This window comes from Macrobrachium nipponense, chromosome 31, assembly GCF_015104395.2.
Source record: "Macrobrachium nipponense isolate FS-2020 chromosome 31, ASM1510439v2, whole genome shotgun sequence".
In the NCBI taxonomy this organism is placed as follows: domain Eukaryota; kingdom Metazoa; phylum Arthropoda; class Malacostraca; order Decapoda; family Palaemonidae; genus Macrobrachium; species Macrobrachium nipponense.
In genome coordinates this window covers 53,977,801-54,001,577 of record NC_061093.1, presented here as the reverse complement: position 1 = coordinate 54,001,577, position 23,777 = coordinate 53,977,801, and the positions used below count along the sequence as shown (strand labels likewise).

Genomic DNA, 23,777 nt, shown 5'->3' with positions numbered 1-23,777 from the left:
CCTGTAAATATAAAACTCATTTATTTAGAATAATTGTGAATTAGAAACAAAATGACAGTGTGTGGCAAGTTGAAAATACAAGGCATTCTGAAAATACAAGGTTCAGGTTTGAATTTTCTTGATGTATCCATTTATATGTCATTGATCTATGACAACATCAGTGGAGAAAAGATTAGCATTTCTATATTTCAATGTTGGACAATGTTATAAACAGTCTCCAGTTATCGGCGATCCAGTTTTATGGCGCTTGCCTAGTGCCGAAAATTGCAATTTTCAGCGCCATAATGTGCTGGTTATTAGCACCAATAGTAGAGTTATGGTGTTGATACATTCCTAACAAAGGCACCATTAACCATTTACATAAGTTGCCAGTTTCGGTTATTAGCTATTTTCACTTACCAAGCTGTCAGAACAGAACCCCCACCAATAACCAGGGACTGCCTGTATCTCTACATTTATTGATTCAGTTTCTTCTGTGCAACATAACTACATTTACTTTTATTATTTCCAAAATAATGGAATGGTTATGTGTCTTTGTTTGCAGGGTTTCGTAAGAATAGGCGAACAACTTTAAAAACTTGGCATGTTTGCCCCACTGTGGCTCAGCACATTTTTGAGTGGGTGTATTTATGTGGTGCAAGATGAACTGGGTTAGAGATTGCAATTGAATAAACTTGTGCTTTGGAAATAGCACAGAAACGAGATATGAGGTGAATGCAGCCTCTGGGACTAACAGAAGAGCCTTAAATGCTGAATACTGCAGATCCCAAGCAAAAAACTCCAGCTGCTGCACCAACTTACCAACTTGTGAGGCATTTTAGTAATAACTACCCAGCTCGGGATAACTGAATGCTCTTCATGTGGCATTTCTCCCCCACAGCAGTTAATCTTGCTGCCAGCTCACCAGCAACACCATAATTGTTAAAGTGAATGGCGAGATGGTTAAGAGCTTTATTTGATACTGGTAGCTCTCAGTTTTGTTAGCTAACAATGGAGATTCTTACTCCGTAAAGGCACTATCTCACTGGCAACATCTAATGTGCTGTGAAAGCACTATCTCACTGCCAGCAACTAATATGCAATCTATTACTCTTTCTCTTGTGTTGCTAAGATTGTACTTCATTCCAGTGCATATCATAATGTGAGATTGATTCTACCGGACACACACTACTGACAGAATACTTAGGCATGATGTTTTGAACCAGTACTCCAGTGTCAGCATAGAGTTTGGTCAACCTAGTCCATCTTTTAATTTACATTGGTCTGGCTTAACTAGCATGAATATTCCTGATTCTGCTCCTTAACAAAGTTGTTCCTTAAAATTGGTCTGTACACTTGACTTGGGTTGTGCCTATCATCAAATTCTGTTTAGATTGAAGGGGTTTTTATCATATCCAATTACTATATTGGAGGACAAACCCCACACTGCTTTCAAAAGCATGTAACTATTTTATGTAGTATTCCCTTTTTAAAACAGTTTTTCTTTAAACCTCTGCCCAGGCAGCTTTTGAAGGCCTTAAAGAAGCCAGTTTTAGCTTGAGCTGTGGTGACAGGCTATACAAAAGTAATTGGTATATGGAAAAAAATTTTAATTAAATTTTTCATGTAAAAGCCACTTACTTTTACAGAGTGCACTCCTCTCAACTCTGCTTTCTTTGCAGCAGGTTCAGACACTTAATAGCAATGAGCCAGGGTGCCCTTCTTGATCCCCTGCATCCAGTGGCACATGCACTGTTCTTGAGAACTTCACAGTTCTACTCTTCATTTTCTTTCTTTTGAAAGCAAGCCTCTGGAATTTGGCAGATGCATACATAGGCTATGTAGAAGTTTGTATTAAAAAGAAAATGACAAGAAAAATCTAATTTTTATCTAAACATGTTTTTATTTTGCCATTAGGCAAACCTAGTGTCTTGAAATTACACCTGGATTTTGGCTTTGAAATAACAATAATTGTCCATCTACTTCTGTCATATTATATAAACAATATTCCTCATTTTCTTCAGGGTTCTTTGCCCAAATTCTACTATTTTATTTTTAGGAGACAAAAAGTACACCACATTAGTACAGTCAGTAACAACTTTCATATTTTATTTACTATCACACATATTCATCTATACCAGACTGATAAAAGTTTGAATGTATTAAATTTAAAAAAATAATAAGTACCATATATTTTCACATATGAGACAACCTTTAAATCCGGAAATTCACCCCTAAAAACTGGGGGTCATCTTATACTACTATTCTAAGTGATGTTTATCGGTAGGCTAGCCTTGGCCTCGGCGTGATAACCACCAACATACAAGAAAAGATTCACATTATGAAATAAACTGATAATAAAAGTAGTAAAATAATTTTTACCTTATATATTATTAGCATATTCAAGAAATAATTCCATGTCAATGAAATCAACTTTTTTCCATGCAAGCCCGGCTGAGAAAATGTAAACATCGAGTTATGGTTGCACTCAGAAACATTTATGTTTCGGTAACCTTTCAGAAATTTTAATGGTAGTGTAATTAAAGTAGTACAGTAATAACATTTAGGATAACATAATATTCATTTTTCATTAAAAATTCATTATCATTTTGCACTGCAAATATTTAGCTGAAGCTGAGAAAACTGTTTCAAGCTTCTAATGACTATATAAATTATTGTGAATCAGCAACGTGGATAAAACTCTCCTAAACTTTGTTATGCCATCAAACTTGACTGTAAATAAAATTAGAGTGAAAAGTATTTTAATCAAAACTACTGTGCATAAAAGAACACATTTTACTGTTGTTTTAATGTGTATGGCAGATGGGACAAAAGTTTCCCCATGGTTATCTTTCAACTAATTCCAAAATGTTATCGATAGTTGTCCATGTTCACATAAACCTAAACAATGTAAATGGCATATGATCACTATGTATGTTATAATACAAATAGTAATATGAGAATATGTACATACAATATTATCGGATGCAGTGAAGTAAAGCATAACTCTTGAAAAGATACATAGTCGTTATGTTTGTATTTTATATTATGATACTAATATGTGTGAATATTACAGAGGAATTTTATATCTTGTGTATGACAACACCCCATAAAATTAGCTTCAAAAGTCACATGATACGCTAGTATATACAAAATTAGCTTCAAAAGTCACATGATATGTGAATATATACAGTAACCCAAAAGCTATCCTATACATAGATGGTTTTGCAATTTAGCTGTCTCCATGTACTACAGATATCAGTCAGATAAATTCATGAAAATTGCCATAATTTTTTACCTCATTTTCTTATCTAAAGGTCATCTTATACAAGGAAATATAAGGTAAACTACTTAGTTTTCACAAAATTGTAACATAATTTGTTTTGTAAGAGTTTAGGGACCTCATGCAACACTATTAGTCAATCTGGTAAATAACGTGAGTATTAACAGAATAGTACTTTATGATGATTGAGCAATAAAAATAGGATCTTACAAGCTCCATCACAAAAAGTAAAACAATACTATTAAATGCAGGATTTCTAGATTTACCAACTGGATGCATAAGTATGGAAAAATTACTTCACCTGTGTCAAGTAATGAAAAAAAAAAAGAAGTGTTTGAAATAACAGTTACAGCTATTACAATATTCACATTCTTGCATACATTCTAAGCATATATTCCATCACCTGGACTAAATTTACAGCATTAAATTACAAATATGATTTTTCTATAATGCTATGATAAAATATGCTATAAACAAATAAGGCACTTTTACTAAACTCTGTTCTGAGGCAAAATAACTGCTCTTTTTACAACTTGTAACTATAAAAATATTACTTACAGTACGTATATGTATTTTATTGCATTTCTGCAAGTAAAGCTACCTTTGACCACTTCTATAAGAGATGGCATCAAGGGGAAGAACGCGATCTTGGCGCTCGAACGCTCTTGGAGGCTCGGCGCTTAACACCGAAGCTGGAGGTCCCATTGGTTGATGGAGTCCTCCAGGGTGTGGTGGACCTGGTGGTGGAGGAGGGCCATGAGGTAACATTACAATAGAGCCTGGAGGTAGAACTTGACCAGCAGCAACTGGATTCTCAAGGAGACGTAAGTGCTGTTGGTGTCGCTTCATTTGTCGTCGGTATCTTGAGTACAGACAACATACAGAACAAGCTGCTATGGTACCACCCACACCGATGAAGGCTGCTATAACCAAAACCCACACTTCAACCCAGTCAGCTTGGCGTGACTCACGACGTGGAACACACCTCTGTAAAAGATAAAGAAAAGTACTTATGAGAAGTACATTTGATGAATACTTCAATTGCAGATATATTTAAGTGTAACTATAGTATGCAACTATCTTAAATCATGATAAAGAATGTAAATAACATCACCATAATAAATGAACTGTACTAACATATAAAAGATAAAACAAAGACTTTTGAACAACTGAATGGTGCTCCTCCTCCGACTGAGGAGGGACACTGTTCAGATGTACAAAAGTTTTTGTTTTTATCTTATTTAGATAAATGTAGATTATGAACATAAAAGTTTTCACGATGTGAATTTCTTTGTAATGAAATCACTAACATATAGATTTCCACCTGATTCTGATGAAATACAAATACTGTAAATCATGAAAATAACCTCTGAACTTACCTCCACTCTTTTAACAGAATACTTATCAAACACTGGTTGTAATTTTTTGTTAACCGTAGAATCAAGTAATACTTTTGTTTCATGCATATTACGGCCCACTAAATGGAAACAGGACCTGAAATAAAAAGATTTCACTCTTATGAGCCATACAATATGTATATTAAATTTCAATCATCAGATAAAAAGTATTAAAACACTTGTTTTATATACAAAATGTCTTTAAAAAATACCTTGAAGTAGCAGAGGTCTTAAAATGGAGAGACAAATTCACAGTTCTGTAACTGCAAATATATATGTATACTATACTATACATATATCTCTAGTTATATAACTATGGATTTTTTCTCCATACAAAAGTGTGTTCTGTAGGCTAATGCATTTCATTAAACCTAAAAAAAAGAAAAATATGTAACTGATTACAGTAAATGGAAAGTTCAATCCTTGAATATTTTGCAACTAATGAACTTACCCTGTGCTTGAAAAGTCAATGGCACCATTTGAGTCCGAGTAATATGCCGTGTCATAAATATTAAGAGATGCTGCCACTTGCAGTACATTTTCTACATCCTTCTTGAAAGTTGTTAGTTGACGGCGCACCTCACTAGGTGTCATTCCAAACGTGAAGCGCAGAAGGTCAGAATCCCGCAGAACATATATCTGCATGAAAGTGATGATAAAATTAATTAAACTTTACTCTTTAATCAAACCTGGCCCCTGTAAGCTTGCTCCACATAAATAGGGGCTTATCTTCTGAAAAATAATAATTACTATTTAAACCTTTATTGCAAGTCAAGATAGAGATGCTAAGCAGTAATTAGATGATATGTAAGACCTTCCTTTCTTAGGGAAGCTCCTGCAATTTATTGCAGCTTATCATCTTTGTTAATATAAAGTTAAAATGTATATCAAAGCATACAATACAAGTTAAGCTATCATAACAAAACATTTAGACACCCAACACAATACCTTAAAATACTATACAATATAGAGTAAAAAAAACACATACTGTGACTTTTGCAACAGCAGGATCATCGTGAGGAGTGGAACGTGCAGTGACGAAGGCTGTGAAAATACCATGGGCGTATCTGGTTAAAGGTGCATTTGTCCGCAAAACACCTGTCGATTCCTCAAGCAAGAAAACCCCTGTGGCATTGACCTCTTCATTTGGGAGAAGCTCAACAGAATCTTCTATATGAGAGAAGCTGATATTTTGAATATTATACCTGAAACAAAAATAGTAGCTTGCCTTAAACAGTTTATAAATATGCAATGTATAGTACACAAACAATATTAATTTTTTATTATTTTAATGTTTCCTCACATACTCATGCTTTACAAAAGCCTTTATTCCACCAGAACTGTTAGAGTACACCACCCAAATTAATTTAGGAAAAAGAAAGTCCAGACAGCACTGACACAACATCAACAATCCTTATAGCCATTTTATCACACAGATGACACTTGAGACCAAATGCTGGGACCAACGAGGCCATTTGCGCTAAAAAGGAAACGGTAAAAGTTAAGGTGTAACAGGAGGAAAACCTTGCATTTGCACTATGAAACAATTGTTAGGAGAAGGTGGAAAGTTAAAAGAAAGATAATATGAAAGGAGGTACAGTAAAAAGAATTCAAATCTGATTGTTTTTAACCGGTTACCAGCTGGCTGGTACTTGGAAAATATCCTAACATTAAGACCGAAGGTTTGTTCCGCATGTGAACAAGAACTTTATGTAATTCCTACAGTGCAACACAAGGAGGACTGTTGATACTACTTCCCTACGAGGCATAAAAACTGGCACTCAATGACACAAAAGTAACTAGACAATACAATAATATTTTCCCATCTGAACATTTGACATCCCCATTTACACAGTTTACTGTATGGGCAACCTATTTACAGGATATTTACAAAGTAACTCCTGTGCATAGAGGATGCAATACAGCATTATCTGTCACTTATATTTTGTCTTTGTTCTAACTGTAACTAAAATCAAATAAACTGAGGCCTTTTTCTTAAATATTTTGTAATCCTCAAATTTTTCGACATCCAATTATTAGGCTTTTAGTTATAATTTATTTTCAACAAAAAAATATGACTTCCTCAATGGAAATTACTAAGTTCAGTTGTAAGAATAAGATCACTACTATTGAAATATAAATTCTTGTACAATTTTTAACAGAAAATGTAAAGCATACACTTTCTATATATACAAAGTACAAAGCAGTTTTACTGTATGCACTTTACTACTTGGCAACCTCTTCATTTTGGATGGTCTCACAAGAGGTGAGGAGGACTTTCAAACATTGGTTTGAATATGTGAGGCAACACCAAGTAATGCAATTCTTTCACACAATAAAGTTTCTAAAATCCAATACAGTTGATTGATAACAAGGACATATTAATGACAAACATTAGATGGAACGAGCAAAAACGAAAAATCACAGGTACACACCTTATTGGCAATGCAGTAGGATCTTCATCCTTGGCTTGGAGTCTAAGTACCTCAGTCTGCAGAGCAGCATCAATACGAACACCTGATGTCACCACATTATCAACAAAGGTGGGCTTGTTATCATCCAAGTCACTTACCATTATGATCACCTGGAATAAGAAAAAAACAGTAAATTTATTTTTGTCAGAAAAGGTCAGCAAAATGTTAAGAGTAAAAAATAACTTTTAATCCTAAATTATAAAGTAATCCACTTTTTCTCATCATTCAGTAGATGAACCCTATTCATATGGAACAATCCCACATTGGCCAAAGACTTGAAATTCAAGCTTTACAAAGAAAATAGTATTCATTAGGAAGAAGTAATAAGAAGTAAAATGAAATACAAAAAGAAGAGATCTCATTAAAAAAGAAAAAAATTATTAGACAAAAATTTATTCAAATGCAAGACGAATAGTATTAGGGTAGTACTAATGCATTGCATCTTCACTTAGACTTTTGAGGTTCTGACTGCATGAAATCATTATGAGAACTAAAGGTCCTCTGGAACTGGGAAGTTCCGCAGTGAGGCACATTTGCTACAAATCAGTGCTGCTGTTCAGAAAGTCTGGTTGATCTTGGCAGGAAAAGGGGATCAGAGACCAATTGAGAATGTGCAAGATCTATGCTAAAATACAGCTTATGAAAAACTTGACAAACAAGAGACCATCCATCAGTGGTCCAATTCATAACTGTTAATATTAGGAAACAGAAGAAACCTACTAACACAAACCACTTTATCTAGAAGAGATAAATTTCTAGCAGAAGCAGGTTTCTATACCAGAGAACCAGCCTTATTTGGCAGGTCAAAGTCATATCTGGGTCTAAATGTATAGCCACTGGAACTGGACATTCTTTCCACAGTATAATTCTAAAACACTACGATGAGCATTAACTTACAGTGCAGTACTATTCACAAAATCCAGAATATAATTGGAAAAATCATACAGTAGCACTAACCTGCATCATAGCATGATTTTTGGGATCAAAATTCTTTCTGTTTGGCATTCTGCGACCTAACTTTTCACACAATAGGGTTAGGGTTACCGATTCAACCTGAAACAAAATACATTTAAGTCGTAATCAAGACAAAGCTTCTTTATTTCCATTTAGCAAAATACATTTAAGTCATAATCAAAACAAAGCTTCTTTAATTTTATTTAGAAGATAATTTAAAATTCAAATTCAAAGGACATTTCATCCATTTGTATGCATTAATATTAACAGTAATTTAAACTCCTGACTAAAGTGTTCCATTCCACCTAAAAATACAACCATTACTAATGGGAGAATTACTTGCCTTTTCTCTGTCAATTCGATCTTTGACAAAAATCATACCCTGGTTATCTGCTGTTCTGTTTATGCCAAAGAGACCATCATCATTGCCATCTGTGAAAAAGATAAAGCCGTAAAAATTTTTTTATAATAAACTAAAATCCAAATTAAATTTTATGTCTACATTATTCCAAATAGCCTATCTTAATCTATATACATAATCCATATGGGCATATCACAAGAAAAAAATATAAAATAAAAGAAATTTAGCAGGATATCTGTGTATACTAAATATATTTACAAGTTATTCTGTAGTCGACCAGAGAATTGTCTCCAGCATCATCATCTATTGCAGATAAGTAACCAACGACAGTTCCAGTGGCTGCCTCCTCTTCTACAGAAAATTCCAGGGGCTTGTCTCCCTAGAATACATTTGGGTCATCATACATTTTTTTTTAAAAAATTATCATTACATTTATACAATGTTTGGAATTTATACAACAGTAAATAAAGTTGCTCTACTTACATCAATCCTCCAAACAATTAGCTAAATTTTTTTAGCTTTAAGCTTATTACAGATACATATATTGTTAACATCATCACTAACAATGAGTAATTTTGTTAAGAAATTCACAATTCCGTGAAAACAAATTGTTTAAAAAATATCCACAATTATATATAAAAAATATATTGTATGTAAAAATAAAAAAACAAAGACTTTCGAACACTTGAACGGTGTTCCTCATCAGTGTGACGTTAAAATGTAATGAAGAGGGTAGTTTCCCTCCGAAGAGCATCTAAAAAAGGTGGGCGGGGGGGGCGGACAGAAAATGATAACAGGTTCGGAGATCGAGGAGGTTGGCGCAACTGCCTGTTGAGATTGGAATTACATAAAACACGAACCAGCACTTCGACGATGGGCTGTTATCATTTTCTCGCCCCGCCCACCTTTTTAGATGCTCTTCGGAGGGAAACTACCCTCTTCATTACATTTTAACGTCACACTGATGAGGAACACCGTTCAAGTGTTCGAAAGTCTTTGTTTTTTATTTTTACATACAAATATATTTTTATATATAATTGTGGATATTTTTTAAACAATGAGTATAATAGCAAACACTGACTCCACAGTGCACATACATAATGTGAAATTAAAAAACTTACCGGTAACCTGGCAAAAACTGGAGCATTGTCATCAGCATCTGTTATGTTGATGACCAGAAGACGTGAGGCCAGCTGCGGAGGACGTCCCAGATCCTGCGCAACAACCACAACTGTATACTGATCCCTTACTTCCCTGTCAAGCTCAGCTCGAGTTGTGATCATTCCTGTTGTGGGATCTGGACGAGATAATTAAAAATTAGCAAGTTAAATTTCACAGTAAAATGTAAAATATACTACAGCATGTGGAAAATCAGATAGGTTTATAAAATTTGCCATTTTACAGCATATGTAAAGTGAAGTAAAGGAAAGCGTGTTGGGGTAAAGATATTAACTGACCTACATACAATTACAACTTCAGTAACAACGCAACCTACATTTTACTGTGTAACCTATGAGGTGCTATGATGAATCAAAATTACCCAAACTGCAATGGTGTCATATCATTCATGTAAAAGTAGTTCCTTTTTGCAATTAACAATACGTACCTATGTCAAAAACACCATTGTCACTCCCATCATCTAAGAAAGAATAAACGATCTTGCCGTTGGGTGTTGTAGGGTCATCTGGATCTTCAGCTTCAACTTGGAATACTGCTGTCCCAATTTTAGAATTCTTAAAATAAAAAGAAAAATATTAAGATATTTCTCTCTCTCTCTCTCTCTCTCTCTCGGTTTTAACTTCCTCTTTTTTTTATTAATTTTATTCTATTTTCATCATTAAAGATAACAAGAAATTTGCTTTACATGGTATAAACCATTGCCCTGCTAGAACTCTTACTTCAGTATTGTATCACCAAAAACAAGAATTTAATTTCTGGGCTCAGCCGTGTCGCTCCGTGAAATGTGTCCTCTTTAGCACTATGAAGCCGTGTCGCCCAATGAAATCCCCCCCCTTTTTTTTTTTTCCTTTTTTCCCCCCTTGCTGTGCACCAAGCTTCTATGCTATCGATAAGTATGACGCCGCAGTCCCCTTCAACAGGGTAGCTGGGTGTGACCTATAGGTCGGCTCCCCGTTTTCAGGGTCTTTTGATGAGGAAAAGGCTAATTGGAGGGGTTGCTGTGGTAGTGTTTAACACTAGCCCCAGTTCTATACCGACACCTTTTATTTAGGTGAGCGAGTCAGAGACTTCTGACATGTCCAATTTAGCAGTTCTCTGGTATCATAGCAATATTTTACTAGAAATAGTGCTAAAGAGGACACATTTCACTGGGCGACACGGCTTCCTCGCCCAGAAATAGATTTTTCCTACGTCAAAATCCCTTTTATATAAAAGGAGGGACTTCAGTGTAATGGAACAGCCTTCCTTTTATGAATACTTTGCTACCAATATTTTATTAACATATGCTCTATGGATAAAAACTATAATATTCCAGACACTCCTCTATTTACGAACTTTCAGAGATACAAACAACCTGTGCCAAAAATCCAGTTAGCAGCACTGCTAGCCAAGCACCATAACACCAAAACGCTGTTTAGCTTAGCAGAGCTTACAAGGAAATGTTCGCAAGGAAAGTGGAATAAAGAAATACCAAGTTTCACTGAGAATAAATAACTATGACTGAAAATTAAAGCTTACCAATGGAGGACCTATCCACCGTTTTTATTTTTCTCACTTGGGGCCACAGAATTATACTACTGGAAAATATAATTGCTTACTTCCTAAATAAATTCACTGTACAGTATATGAGCATCTACTGTAAATTCATTGCAAATAACGCCTCTGATAAAAGTATAATGATTTCAAAATTGGTTTGAAAACATTAAAATGCATCTCAATAACACAAAATATATGATTAAAACGAGTAAAAAACCCATTAACTTGTGCAACTCCGAAATTAACAATTACCTCCATAACACTGGCGCCTTCATTTGGCGCAGGGCTTATGAAAGTTGGCACACCATCGTTGGTAGAGACGTCTCCAATAAGCAATCGAACTGTAGCTTCTGAATACTGTTGAGGAGTGCCTTGGTCAATTGCCCGAACTGTTAATTCATAGTGTTCGGTTCTTCCTTTACCATTGAGAGGAGCCAGTACAGACAATACACCACTCTCAGGGTCTAAGGAGAAGAGTCCTGAGTTTTGAGAGAAAACAAAATTTAGTAAGAGAATATAAAGATGATGTAGCTTAATACAAAATTGTACATACATAAATATAGTGTTTTTACAACAAAATACCAAATTAAAAAGAAATTTCTGTTTTCTTAACATAAAAACCTACACTTTCATATACGGAGTAATCCACGCTTACCTAGCTGTACTTGAATTGTCTCCGAAAAACAAAATTCTAACGCTACCTGGTTCAGGTGGTGTGACTCGACCTGACCTACATTGGTTATTGTGTGAGACAGCCTGTACACAGCTCCACTCAACCTCCTAGTACAAATGAGAGATCAAAAATATGTTGGGTGGTATGATGAGGGCAGCTTTCCCTATATGAAAGTGTAGGTTCGTATGTTATGAAAAATACAAATTTAGTTTTAATCTGGTATTTGTTCTGACACTTATACGAACCTATGCTCCTCTAACTTACCATCAACCTCTCCTTGTGGTTCGGGTAACTGGTACCTAACAACCCCATTGATGCCAAGATCTGGGTCAGTGGCTAGGACATTCATGACAGGACTACCTACTGCTGTGTTTTCTGCAACCACAGCTGTGTATGAAGATTCACTCCAAAGAGGAGATTCATCATTCACATCTGTCAGTTCTATTTCAACCTAGGGGAAGAGGTATAAAATCAGAACATACATTTATGTAATAATGTAACATCTTTTCAGTGATATTATCTCATAACATTCACACTGAAGTTAGACTAGACATTGCAAATTATTAAGATTCATACAAACTTCCCAAAAACTTACTATGACAGTAGTTTTACGCTGGTTAATGCCCCCCATAGGAGTATCATGGGCAGTCACCTCCAGAGTTATGGTAGGTGTTGTCTCTCTATCCAGTTGGGCACCTCGTGCAACTTGAATCTAAAATAGGGAGTTATGTATTTTTCCATCCTTTTCAGAAATGTGAAAGAGCAAACTCAAAACTATGCTGTACTGTACTTTGAAAAGTTATTCCAAAATATCTTCTACTTCCCTTCCCTCTCACTAGCTATATACTATCATTATTTTAACTTTCAAAACCAATGTAACTAATATTTCATTTTCCAAATATGTATTGTATATAAATACAGTACAGTACTCAAAATTTAATATCTCACACCATTCACCTCAAAAGTTAAAAAATCCTTTAATCCTTTCATTATTGCCATCCATTCTTTTAAATTATCCTTATTTCCAAGTCATGAACCTGAATAAAACTTAATCCTCTATACCAAGCCTCAAAGAGCTTTGTTTATAGGAAAGCAGTTGACTCAACTAATGAATAACTATTTGAGAGATAAGATATTCACAATTACTAACCTCTCCTGTTGTTTTATTGATGACAAATAGCAATGCTCCCTCACCACCCAGAGTATAGTAGACTTCACCGTGTTCCTTTGTATCAGGATCTGTTGCTGTTACAGTTAACACTGACTTCGGCCATCGAGCGTCTTCAGCTAGACGGGTATGGTACTCCTATACAGATTAACAATAATCAAAGAAAAAAAAATAGATTTTAAGAAGAGCATATAGTACATCTAAAGAATACACGGTACCACTTAAATTTTATATCAATATAATTTTTAGGTTACATTTTCCCACATATAAACCAAGAAATTTCCAAAAATGATTAAGAGAAATGATTACACTTAAAACCTTTTGTTGACAGGGAAGGTCCAAATTTTGAATCTAAATTATCAAAAGGAACTGTTTAGTTTCATAAGTAATACATGCCTCACATGAAAAAACCTTAATACCATGATAAATAAAGTTACAGCAAGGAATTATATAAAGAAAAATATTGCTATTTCTATAATCAGTACATATTAATGCACTTTTCCACAGATACAGTTTCAGGTCCACTCCCCCCAAAATCTCTGGGTTTTTTCAAAAGGAAGGAAAGTATGTCATCAAAAGGAAACATCTAGCTTACCACTATTTGCAAAGTAACAAGTAATCATACTACACTTTCACATATAACTAAAGCATTACAGATAGTCACATCATTCATCAAATACTCACATTCTCTGTAAATATTGGGCTATTATCATTTACATCCTCGATGTTCACGGTAACAAAGGCCTCACTTGAACGTTCACCAGCTATGGCTAATACTTGCAGTGAAGTTTTCTGAAAATTTGTAATAATGTATCAAAACCATACCCTTCTCAATAAATTCTTAAGTATGTTCACTTACATCTTGAGAAATGTTATAATCAAAACAAGTGTGGCTCACACAAAACTTGACGAACCTTAGTCTGAGATGCTTCGTAATCTAATCTTGAATTAAGCGACACTTGTCCTGTTATGGCTGCAACAGTGAACATACCATCAGGGTCAGACCCTGGAACCTTCTCATATCTTCTTACAGGCTGACCTGCAACATGGTAATTTATAACACCGTCATGTTTAGGCATCTTTCACACTAATAGGAAAACCTATCCCTATTAGCAATCAAAGCGATTAAGATTAAGAATGTTTCTTCAAAATTCACTGCCAAACCTATACAGTACTTAAATTATCTTTAAATACACATTCATAGTAGCTGAGTACTATATCTCACCTGAAACAGGATCCTTAGCTGTGACAGAAAATACAACAGTTCCAGGCTCCTGCTCTTCTTTAACTATGACCTCTAGTTGCGGTCTTGCAGGGGTCCAGGGTGGAGCAAATATCGGATTTTGGTCACTAAATGCTTGAATATAAATTGTTACCTCCGCTGAAAAAGATCATAAAGTAAATAGAACTATTTAATTCATGAATATTTAAAAAGGAGTTTTGACAGCACAAGATTGGGTTGTATTAAGGAAACTCATTTGTATTTTTTACATTCATATTTTTGTTACCTGTGTCATTCTGATCAGGGAAATCTTCTGTAGCATTCCGATCCGAAGCAGTTATGGTCAAGATGATGATAGCGGCTGCATTATGATCCAAAGACCCTGACACCTTGAGTTCTCCTGTGGTCTCATTAACACTGTAAAGACAAAGCATTCCCTATGAATTTTTACAGAACACATAAAAAACATGACAACATTAGCCCAGTATGTACTGTATTTCAGCACATTAAATATCATGGATATTTGGTCACACCTTTGAAGATTACTGGGATAAAAAAAATTACACAGTAGAAAATATTCTTCTAATATATATCACCATGGCTCTAATTTTCATTTTTTATAAATATAGAAATAAAAAATAGTTAGTAAACACATCTGTAGTGAGAAGTAATCAAGCGAGAAGTTATCAAGCTGGCAGGGACAATGACCTTCAACTTATGAAAAACAAAGAGAAAAAGTTATAAATACAATGCTTAACAATAACTTACCTAAAGACTTCCAGATAATTGTAAGGAGATGAAGGTACAAGTGTGACTCCTGTTTTATCCCTAGCCATTACCGGTTGGGTAATTTCATAAACCAAGTCAGCACCGAGGTCAGGATCACTGGCGGTCACAGTTAAAACTGTCTCCCCAACAGGCAAACGTTCACTGACGTACCTCACATAAGATTCCTGTAAACAATAATGAATATGTATAACAATAATGAATTTGGTCATTAAAAAGTACCATTTTCAACATTACAGTATTATCTTAAAAGTTTAAACAGTAAATTAATATGGTCATTCAAAAATACTTGTACAGAATTTTTTATTTTATCACCGTACTTTCTACAGGAATGTAAACATTACTGTATGCTCTTTGGCTAGATTCATTCATCAAAATATGCAAATTTTAAAAATATTTATAATAATCCTTGTTCTATAAATAAAAGTTAATTATTTTTCTCATATACTCATATAGTATTTGATAAAAATTATTTCGTTAGAAGATGAAAGACTCCCTGACTTTTGCTCTTACGTTGGTATTCTAATTGATCTACTTACTTGTGAGATAACAGATACCATACCACAATTGCGCCTTGGAAAGGTGTAGGGATTAGGGAAAAGGTCAATCCCATAAAATAAGAGTTTTATCCAGAGTCATTTTTCCCCTATTTGTCTTATACTTACTCACTAAGGCAAAGATATTGCAGATTTGCACCAAACTAGTTTAAATGGACATCAGTAAAGTTAGTGAACAGTTCCAGTACACTTTAAAGAATTATTATTACAAACTCACCTGATTAAATTTAGGAGGCTTATTATTAACGTCTTCTATATCTACAGTTACAGTAGTTGTTGAAGTCTGTCGTGTTTGATGGCCGCTGTCTATTGCTGCAACAATCAACTGAAAAGAAACAAGTGTTACTGTATCACCTAATAATCCAAAATTGACATGTATATAAATAAATACTGCTTTCTGGGCTCAGTTCGTGTCGCTGCGCGAAATATCCTTTAATCCATTATTTCTAAGGTAAATGTACTAACACTACCAGAGAATAAATAAAATAAAGAAAAAAGGTCAGTACAACTGACTCGCTCACCCTCCAAGAGGTGTCGGTATGAACACTATGGCGAGTGAGACCACTACCACGAACCGCTTGCCAATAGAAATCTCCCACTACAAAATCCCCACAAGAGGGGAGCCGACCCACAGAGTGGGCAGCAACTACTACTACTCCATCCCATGCTGCCGACTGCTGCGCCTCTGGTGGCCATCCTTTTCAGTTAGCGCACAGCGTATACACGTGCCCTTTTTTGCTCTGTGTTTTTGTGCCCTTTTTTACTGGATTTATTCGTCATGGAGCGTACAGCCATTGCAGCAGCTAAGTTAAGTACTCAGTGTTTATTGCTATTGGTTTTTTCCGTCCTTGAGTCAGTATTTGCCGTTTTTTAGGTATAAATACGAGCTCTAGGTCGGAAGCATGGCAGCATGGTTCTGCCTCGTGGCGGGTTCGTTCTTGGTCTCCCATACCCAGAACCTTCCCTTACTTTATTACGCTCTATTATTAGTTATCCTATTTATATTAAGGGTACAGCCTACGCGGTTTATGTCATGCATGCATGTCTTTTCACCTTACGTAGGCATCTTCCATCCAGACCCTAGCCACAGCTCTTAGTATCGGCCCCGGCTAGCTTTGAGTGGTAGACTTTCTTTCGGGTTAGTCGTACACTCCTGGATTTTTTCTCCTACTGTTTTATTTTCTTTCTTTACAAGTGATTTTGTTTATTTATGTATTTGTTTACGTTAGTGTAAGGCGTTCTCTGGCTTCACCTAGCCTAGGTTATGGCCTATTGGTCCCATGTGCTTCCGCTCTTCAGTTCGGTTGCTTCCCTATAGCATCTCTCTGATCAGTCGGTTGTGTATACTAGGCTTTATTGTTTCATTGTATCTCTGTTACCGCTCCGTGGTCACTACGTTGATCACGGAGCAGCCAGTACGCCCTGTCCGTTCATCTTTTCCCCTCCTCCCCTCCCTTCCATCCTTCCGAATAGGGGCCGGGGGGAGGGTTGGTCTGCCCACGCTCGCTCCACATGACCCGGGCCGCTGCCTCCCTCTCCCCCTAGGCGGAGGGAGTAGGGGGACGGGACAGACCCAGACCTGGACTCGACCTCTCCAGCTTCTCGGTACGTCCGTGAAGGGCTAAGGGTGGGGGGACTGGCCTTTCCCCCCCTCCGTCGCTACTCCGTCGCTCCGTTGCTAGCGCGAGTCTGTTTGCCCTCTCGCCCTTTCCCACCTTACTGGGGCTCTTTTTCTACCGGAGCTCCGGCATCCACGTGGAAAGGTGCTAGTTCACCCTGAAGGGTGGACTGCGGCATACAGTTGGTCTCTACTAACCACTCCGTCGCGCTGAGATCGCGACACGCTCCGCCACGCACCGGACTTAGTCCGGTACGTTCGATATCTATAGGTTTAAGAATTAGTATTTAATTTAAACTAAATTAAGTTTATCTTAAGCTACCTTAAACCTTCCCCCCCATTGCATGCTCACACCGGATCTCTCCGGAGTTATAGCCTATTCAGGCAATAAGGGAGGGGTTATGCCCAAAATTTTTTCGCACTCCGGCATGCAACGGAGTTCTTTTAACCTTTAGCCTGTAAGTGTTTCTTTAGAATGCTCATGTATCTTTTCACTTACAGACACCAACTGTGAGCATCCGGGATGCAAACGCCCATGCTCAAGGACCCCTGTGGGCATGAAGTCTGCCGGTCCCATGCTCCATGCCCGACTCCGCACGGGAACCTTCAAGTCTGGTTTCACGAGACCTGTACGATTTGCTATGATCTGGTGAGCCAGCTCTTAGACGGGGTAAGTATTTCCAACTCCGTTAGCCAATCCCTACAAGGTTATAGTTCTTAAGTTTAATTCTAACCTCTTATCGTAAACTTAAGCTTGTTTTATATGGGATCTCGCATCCTCTATAGTTTTAAGTTCACCTTATACTTAAGTTTTAATTTTAAGTTTAATCTTAAAACTAACAAATACCCTCTCTTCCAGGCTCCTGCTGTTAGAGACACCGCACTGGCAACCCTGCGGGCCTGGGTCGGCGGTTTTGGGAAGAACGCCGCCAAGGGTCAGCCCTACATACTCGAGAAGAGGTTGGCGGTCCTGATCTTCCCCGGCGGCAAGTAAACGGGCTTATTTCTATCCCGAGTGCGGAACTCGAAGGATTGAGGACTTCGAGTTCTTCCCGGAAGATCTCCAGCCGCCGTTCATCGGCTACGCCAGGCTTACCGCCGCTGCCATGACGCGAGATGATAAGGTCCCTAAAGAGACAGTCCTCTATTCACGTGACCAGGCTCAAAGAGAATGGCTCAGGTGCTTAGAGGACATGGACTGTTCAAACACTAAAATACAACCGTTTAAGAGTCCATTCACAATCTTCACAATGGAAGAGGGACTACTCCGCTTCCTTTCCTTACAAAGATTGCTACGGTTACTATTCCAGCGGCCCAAAAGGGGGACTCGTTACCGCAGCTGAAGGAAGCGGACCCTACATCTCCTTTACTTCCCTCAACCGGAGATTTGTGGGAAGACCTGCCCAACACTTTTTCTGCGGGCAAACTCAAACCAGACTGTGCTATGGAGCAGTTTGGTGAGAAGCTGCCTAGACTCCCAGATAGCCTCATTCAGGCGGAATTTGATGCCAAGTCTAGGCTGGCCAGGTCTATCAACACCATGGCCATGACTGAGGTGGCTACCATTTCTTATGGTTCTGAGCCACTGTTCAAGCTAATCACCAAGTCACTGACTCAAACGGTGCAGTCTGACATGTTCGAGTTCGCCACAGCTAGAACAAACTGTCGGAAGCATGTCCTCCAGGAAGCAACTATTCGGCATGAACCGAATAAGTTGCTTTCATCAACATCTGGGGAGCAGAACCTCTTCCCAGATGCTATGGTAAAGGAGGTCCAGGCAGAGGCTACGAGACTAAACCAAAGCCCTTAAGGATCGTTGGGGTCTCACCGCAAAGAGACGCCAAGATCAAGCTGTCAGGGGTAAGGCTCAGAAGAAACCCAGACGTTTCCAGCCTTACCAAAAGAAACAGCAACGGTTTGCCCAGCCTGTTTCGGCTGTTCCGTTGGTGCAGGCAGCCCAACCCTCTACCTCCAAGGCCCAATCACAGCCTATTTATGTGATTTCCCCCCAGCCTCAACCTTCCACCTCTTACGCTGTCTCCCCAGCCTTCAACCAAGTGTTCGAAGGCCAGGCCTTTCAGAAGTATGATCGCTCGGGAAAGGGAGGCAGAGGTAAGCGATCCTTTCGTCAGAGAGGATCGGGAGGTTCCCTCAATAGAGGAAAACACTTCAGGGGCGGACCGTGGAATGGCTTACCAACATCAATGAGGACCTTCAGGTAGGAGGGAGGCTGTTTCTCTTCCGCCACCGGTGGGGATTCAGCAAATGGGCACAAAGCATTGTGTCGAAAGGCCTGGGTTGGAGTTGGCTGGCGAATCCGCCTCCATCCAGACCTTTCCGCCAACTTCCATCCAAAGAATTGACGGAGTATGCGGAGGACCTCCTTCAGAAAGGAGCTATAGCGAGAGTCAACAGATTAAAGTTTCAAGGGCGCTTGTTCAGCGTTCCAAAGAAAGGCTCACAAAAAGAAGGTAATCTTAGACTTGTCCCGCTTAAACTTGGCCATTCACTGCGACAAGTTCAAGATGCTCACCATCTCGCAGGTGCGGACCTTACTTCCCCGTGGGGCCGTCACCACCTCTATCGATCTTACAGACGCGTACTATCATATCCCTATTGCAAGACACTTCCGCCCGTATCTGGCTTCAAGATAGGAGATCAGGCATTCTCCTTCAAGGTAGTTCCCTTTGGTCTCAACGTAGCACCCAGGGTGTTCACGAAGCTGGCGGAAGTAGTAGTCCAACAACTAAGATCGCAAGGGATTATGGTAGTAGCGTATCTCGACGATTGGCTAATTTGGGCTCCAACAGTCGAGGAATGTCACAAAGCAACACTGAAAGCAATCCGGTTCCTGGAATATCTAGGCTTCAAGATAAACAGGACCAAATCAAGACTCACTCCGGAGTCAAACTTTCAGTGGCTTGGCATTCAATGGAATCTATCCTCCCATACTCTGTCGATTCCATCAGCCAAGAGGAAAGAAATAGCGAAGTCAGTAAAGCAATTTCTAAGTCACAAACTTGCGTCAAGGAGAACCCAGGAAAGGATTCTGGGTTCACTCCAGTTTGCATCAGTGACAAACATCTTGATGAAAGCCAAACTGAAAGACCTAACCAGAATCTGGCGCTCACGAGCAATGTCAGGTCCAGGGACAAATTATCCTCAGTCCCTCAGATTCTACGGAATCGTCTACGCCCTTGGGCAAAAGTCAAGAACTTATCAATATCAGTACCCCTTCAGTTTCCTCCTCCGGGGATTACCATCCACACAGACGCTTCGTTAAGCGGTTGGGGAGGATATTCTCAGTTCAAGAAAGGTTCAAGGAACTTGGTCACCTCAGTTCCGTCAGTTCCACATAAACGTACTGGAAGCAATGGCCGTGCTCTTGACTCTAAAAAGGTTACGTCCGCCAAAGAACTCCCACATAAAGCTAGTCTTAGACAGCGCAGTGGTAGTCCATTGTATAAAAATAAAGGGGAGGCTCCAAATCACGTCATCTAAATCATGTCATGGTAGCCATCTTCTCCCTGGCGGACAAGTTCAGTTGGCACCTCTCCTCCACCCATATAGCTGGAGTGAGAAACGTCATAGCAGATGCTCTATCCCGATCAGTTCCTCTGGAATCGGAATGGTCACTGGACAACAGTTCGTTCCAGTGGATTCTTCAGAGAGTTCCAGGTCTACAGGTGGATCTCTTCGCATCCCAAGCGAACCACAAACTCCCATGTTATGTGGCCCCCAACCTGGACCCTCTGGCCTATGCCACGGACGCCCTGGCCCTAGACTGGAACAACTGGGAGAAGATTTATGTCTTCCCTCCAGTGAATCTTCTCCTGAAGGTGCTGAACAAACTCAGGACGTTCAAGGGTCAAGTGGCTCTAGTAGCCCCAGACTGGCCGAAGAGCAATTGGTATCCTCTAATTCTGGAACTGGGTCTTCGTCCTCTTCGAATTCCCAATCCCAGGCTCTCCCAGTCAGTACAAACGAAGACTGTGTTCGCTTCCTCAGGAATTCTCAAAACCCTAACTTTATGGATTTCATGAAGTTTGCAGCTAAAAGAGAATGCGAATATTGATCCTCAAAATATTCTCTTCTTGGAATCTGATAAAAGAGATTCAACTTTGAGACAGTATGATGCTGCAGTCAAAAAGTTAGCAATCTTTCTGAGAGAATCAGATATTAGAATCATGACAATCAATTCAGCTATATCCTTTTTCAGATCTTTATTTGAAAAGGCTTAGCAGCTAGCACTATTACGACAAACAAGTCAGCCTTGAAAAAGATTTTTTCAATTTGGGTTCAACATAGACTTGACAGACTCTTACTTCTCGTCTATTCCCAAGGCTTGTGCTAGACTTAGACCTTCTGTAAGGCCTACGTCAGTATCATGGTTCTTAAATGATGTTCTAAAGCTGGCTTCAGAAACAGATAATAACACATGTTCATTTATAATGCTCCTAAGAAAACTCTATTTTTATTAAGCTTGGCTTCAGGAGCTAGAATTTCAGAACTGTCGGCATTATCCAGAGATCCGGATCATATTGAATTTCTTCCCACAGGGGAAGTTCTACTTTCTCCGGAACGTAGTTTTTTAGCAAAGAATGAAGATCCTTTGATGATGGTGGGAGCCATGGAAGGTTGTACCCCTTCCACAAGATATTTCTCTTTGCCCAGTAACGACCTTACGAGCCTTTCTGTCCAGGACCTCCTCATCCTCATCGGGTCCTCTCTTTAAGAGAGAAAAAGGTGGTACTTTATCTATTAAAGGCATCAGGCAGCAGATCCTGTACTTTATTAAGCAAGCCAATCCTGACTCCTTCCCTAAAGCACATGATGTCATGGCAGTAGCCACCTCAAAATTGAAATTATTTCCAACATATGAATTTCGATGATTTGAAAAAATATACTGGATGGAAATCGCCGACAGTATTTAAGCGTCATTACTTAAAGTCCTTGGAAGCTCTGAAATTTTCAGCAGTTGCAGCGGGTAACATAGTTTCCCCCGACTCTGCTTAGTCTTTAGTAGAAGATCCAGTCCTCCTTTCTACCTATCTCACCCAACAGTTCGTCTATACCTGCCATGTTCATCTACGTTTACCTTGAGTCTTAGCTGCTCTTATGATGATATAGTGGGTGCCCCTTATTTTTTTGCTAGGGTCACTCACAATTGATTGTATATAATGATCTCTTCGGTGTGATCCCCTTATTTTTATGCTAGGGGACACATCGTATGTACAATGGTTACAGGTTTTGTGTATCTTAAGTCATATACATTCCCTTTTTTATGTTCTTATTCAAGTTTGTTCTATTCAAATTACTGTTATAATTGCTTTGAGTTCTTTGTATATAATATCTATACACAGATACTGATTTCAACATATTTTCCATGTAAGCCCTGTAAATATGTTACATTTTAATTAAGTTAAATTTAAGAAATATTATTAGCATTAAGTTAAAATTAAGTAATATTCTAAATTTGTATCATTGTGTATATGTATCTCTATTAGCAATTATATTTCTTTATTTTATGTTTTCTTTTATTTGAGACCCTTTTTTGTCTATTTAATTTTATTTTACAATCTTGTGCTATTTCTCTGGTAACGATTTCGCGCAGCGACACGAACTGAGCCAGAAAAGGGATTTTGACGTAAGGAAAAATCTATTTCTGGGCGATTGGTTCGTGTCGCCAGCGAAATCCCGCCCTGCCCCCATCCCATCGCTCAAGATTGTCTGCTAACTTTCAGGATGGCCACCAGAGGCGCAGCAGTCGGCAGCATGGGATGGAGTAGTAGTAGTTGCTGCCCACTCTGTGGGTCGGCTCCCCTCGTGTGGGGATTTTGTAGTGGGAGATTTCTATTGGCAAGCGGTTCGTGGTAGTGGTCTCACTCGCCATAGTGTTCATACCGACACCCTCTTGGAGGGTGAGCGAGTCAGTTGTACTGACCTTTTTTCTTTATTTTATTTATTCTCTGGTATGTGTAGTACATTTACCTTAGAAATAATGGATTAAAGGATATTTCGGCTGGCGACACGAACCAATCGTCCCAGAAACATAGATTTTTCCTTACGTCAAAATCCCTTTTTTGGAAAAATCTAATGTAACATGGCACAATAAACACATGCACGTTTCCTAGTGGAAAGGTTAGTGATAGTGGGGGGGTGGGGGGGGGGGGGGGGGGGGGGGGGTGGGGGGGGGGGGGGGGGGGGGGGGGGGGGGGGGGGGTGAAAGAAAAAAAAAAAACAAAGGCCCAAAACACGAGTAAACTCCTTCGCAATTTTTTTCAAGAAACTTTGCAGGAATATCATCTGGGTCAGAGGCTTTGTTGTTTTTCAAGGATGCAGGAAGCTATGGACCTTATAAGCTATATATACATAGTAAGGAAAGCACTGGAAATTCTGTATGAAGAATTTGCTCAAAAAGGCAAACTAAAGAGAATGATCTTTACATCAGGTCTAGGTGAGCAAGCTGAGGAACTATCAGACTGTAAGAAAGGAAGAAAGTGAACTTATAGATTTACTGAGACTCATAAGTTACTAATAGTAGCCCAACTGTTCAGTTCAATTTCAACTACAGTTCTTTGATACTGGCT

The 23,777-nt window shown here is 38.4% G+C and overlaps 1 protein-coding gene across 1 annotated transcript in view; it reads right to left on the bottom strand.

Annotated features, from left to right (window-relative positions):
* Nucleotides 1-2,058: 2,058 nt before the first annotated feature.
* LOC135206970 (protocadherin Fat 1-like) overlaps nt 2,059-23,777 on the bottom strand; it is a 44,788-nt gene continuing 23,069 nt past the window's right edge. The window contains exons 16-35 of the mRNA XM_064238527.1: nt 15,787-15,894; nt 14,995-15,179; nt 14,513-14,643; nt 14,230-14,385; nt 13,919-14,043; nt 13,689-13,796; nt 12,987-13,142; nt 12,432-12,548; nt 12,101-12,287; nt 11,416-11,642; nt 10,055-10,181; nt 9,570-9,745; nt 8,707-8,827; nt 8,431-8,519; nt 8,091-8,186; nt 7,095-7,243; nt 5,648-5,864; nt 5,111-5,298; nt 4,642-4,756; nt 2,059-4,249 (exon numbers count right to left, since the gene is read on the bottom strand). Of these exons, the coding sequence (XP_064094597.1) occupies nt 3,860-4,249; nt 4,642-4,756; nt 5,111-5,298; nt 5,648-5,864; nt 7,095-7,243; nt 8,091-8,186; nt 8,431-8,519; nt 8,707-8,827; nt 9,570-9,745; nt 10,055-10,181; nt 11,416-11,642; nt 12,101-12,287; nt 12,432-12,548; nt 12,987-13,142; nt 13,689-13,796; nt 13,919-14,043; nt 14,230-14,385; nt 14,513-14,643; nt 14,995-15,179; nt 15,787-15,894 (3,168 nt within the window). The 3' untranslated portion in view covers nt 2,059-3,859. The remainder of the gene's footprint in view (nt 4,250-4,641; nt 4,757-5,110; nt 5,299-5,647; nt 5,865-7,094; nt 7,244-8,090; nt 8,187-8,430; nt 8,520-8,706; nt 8,828-9,569; nt 9,746-10,054; nt 10,182-11,415; nt 11,643-12,100; nt 12,288-12,431; nt 12,549-12,986; nt 13,143-13,688; nt 13,797-13,918; nt 14,044-14,229; nt 14,386-14,512; nt 14,644-14,994; nt 15,180-15,786; nt 15,895-23,777) is intronic.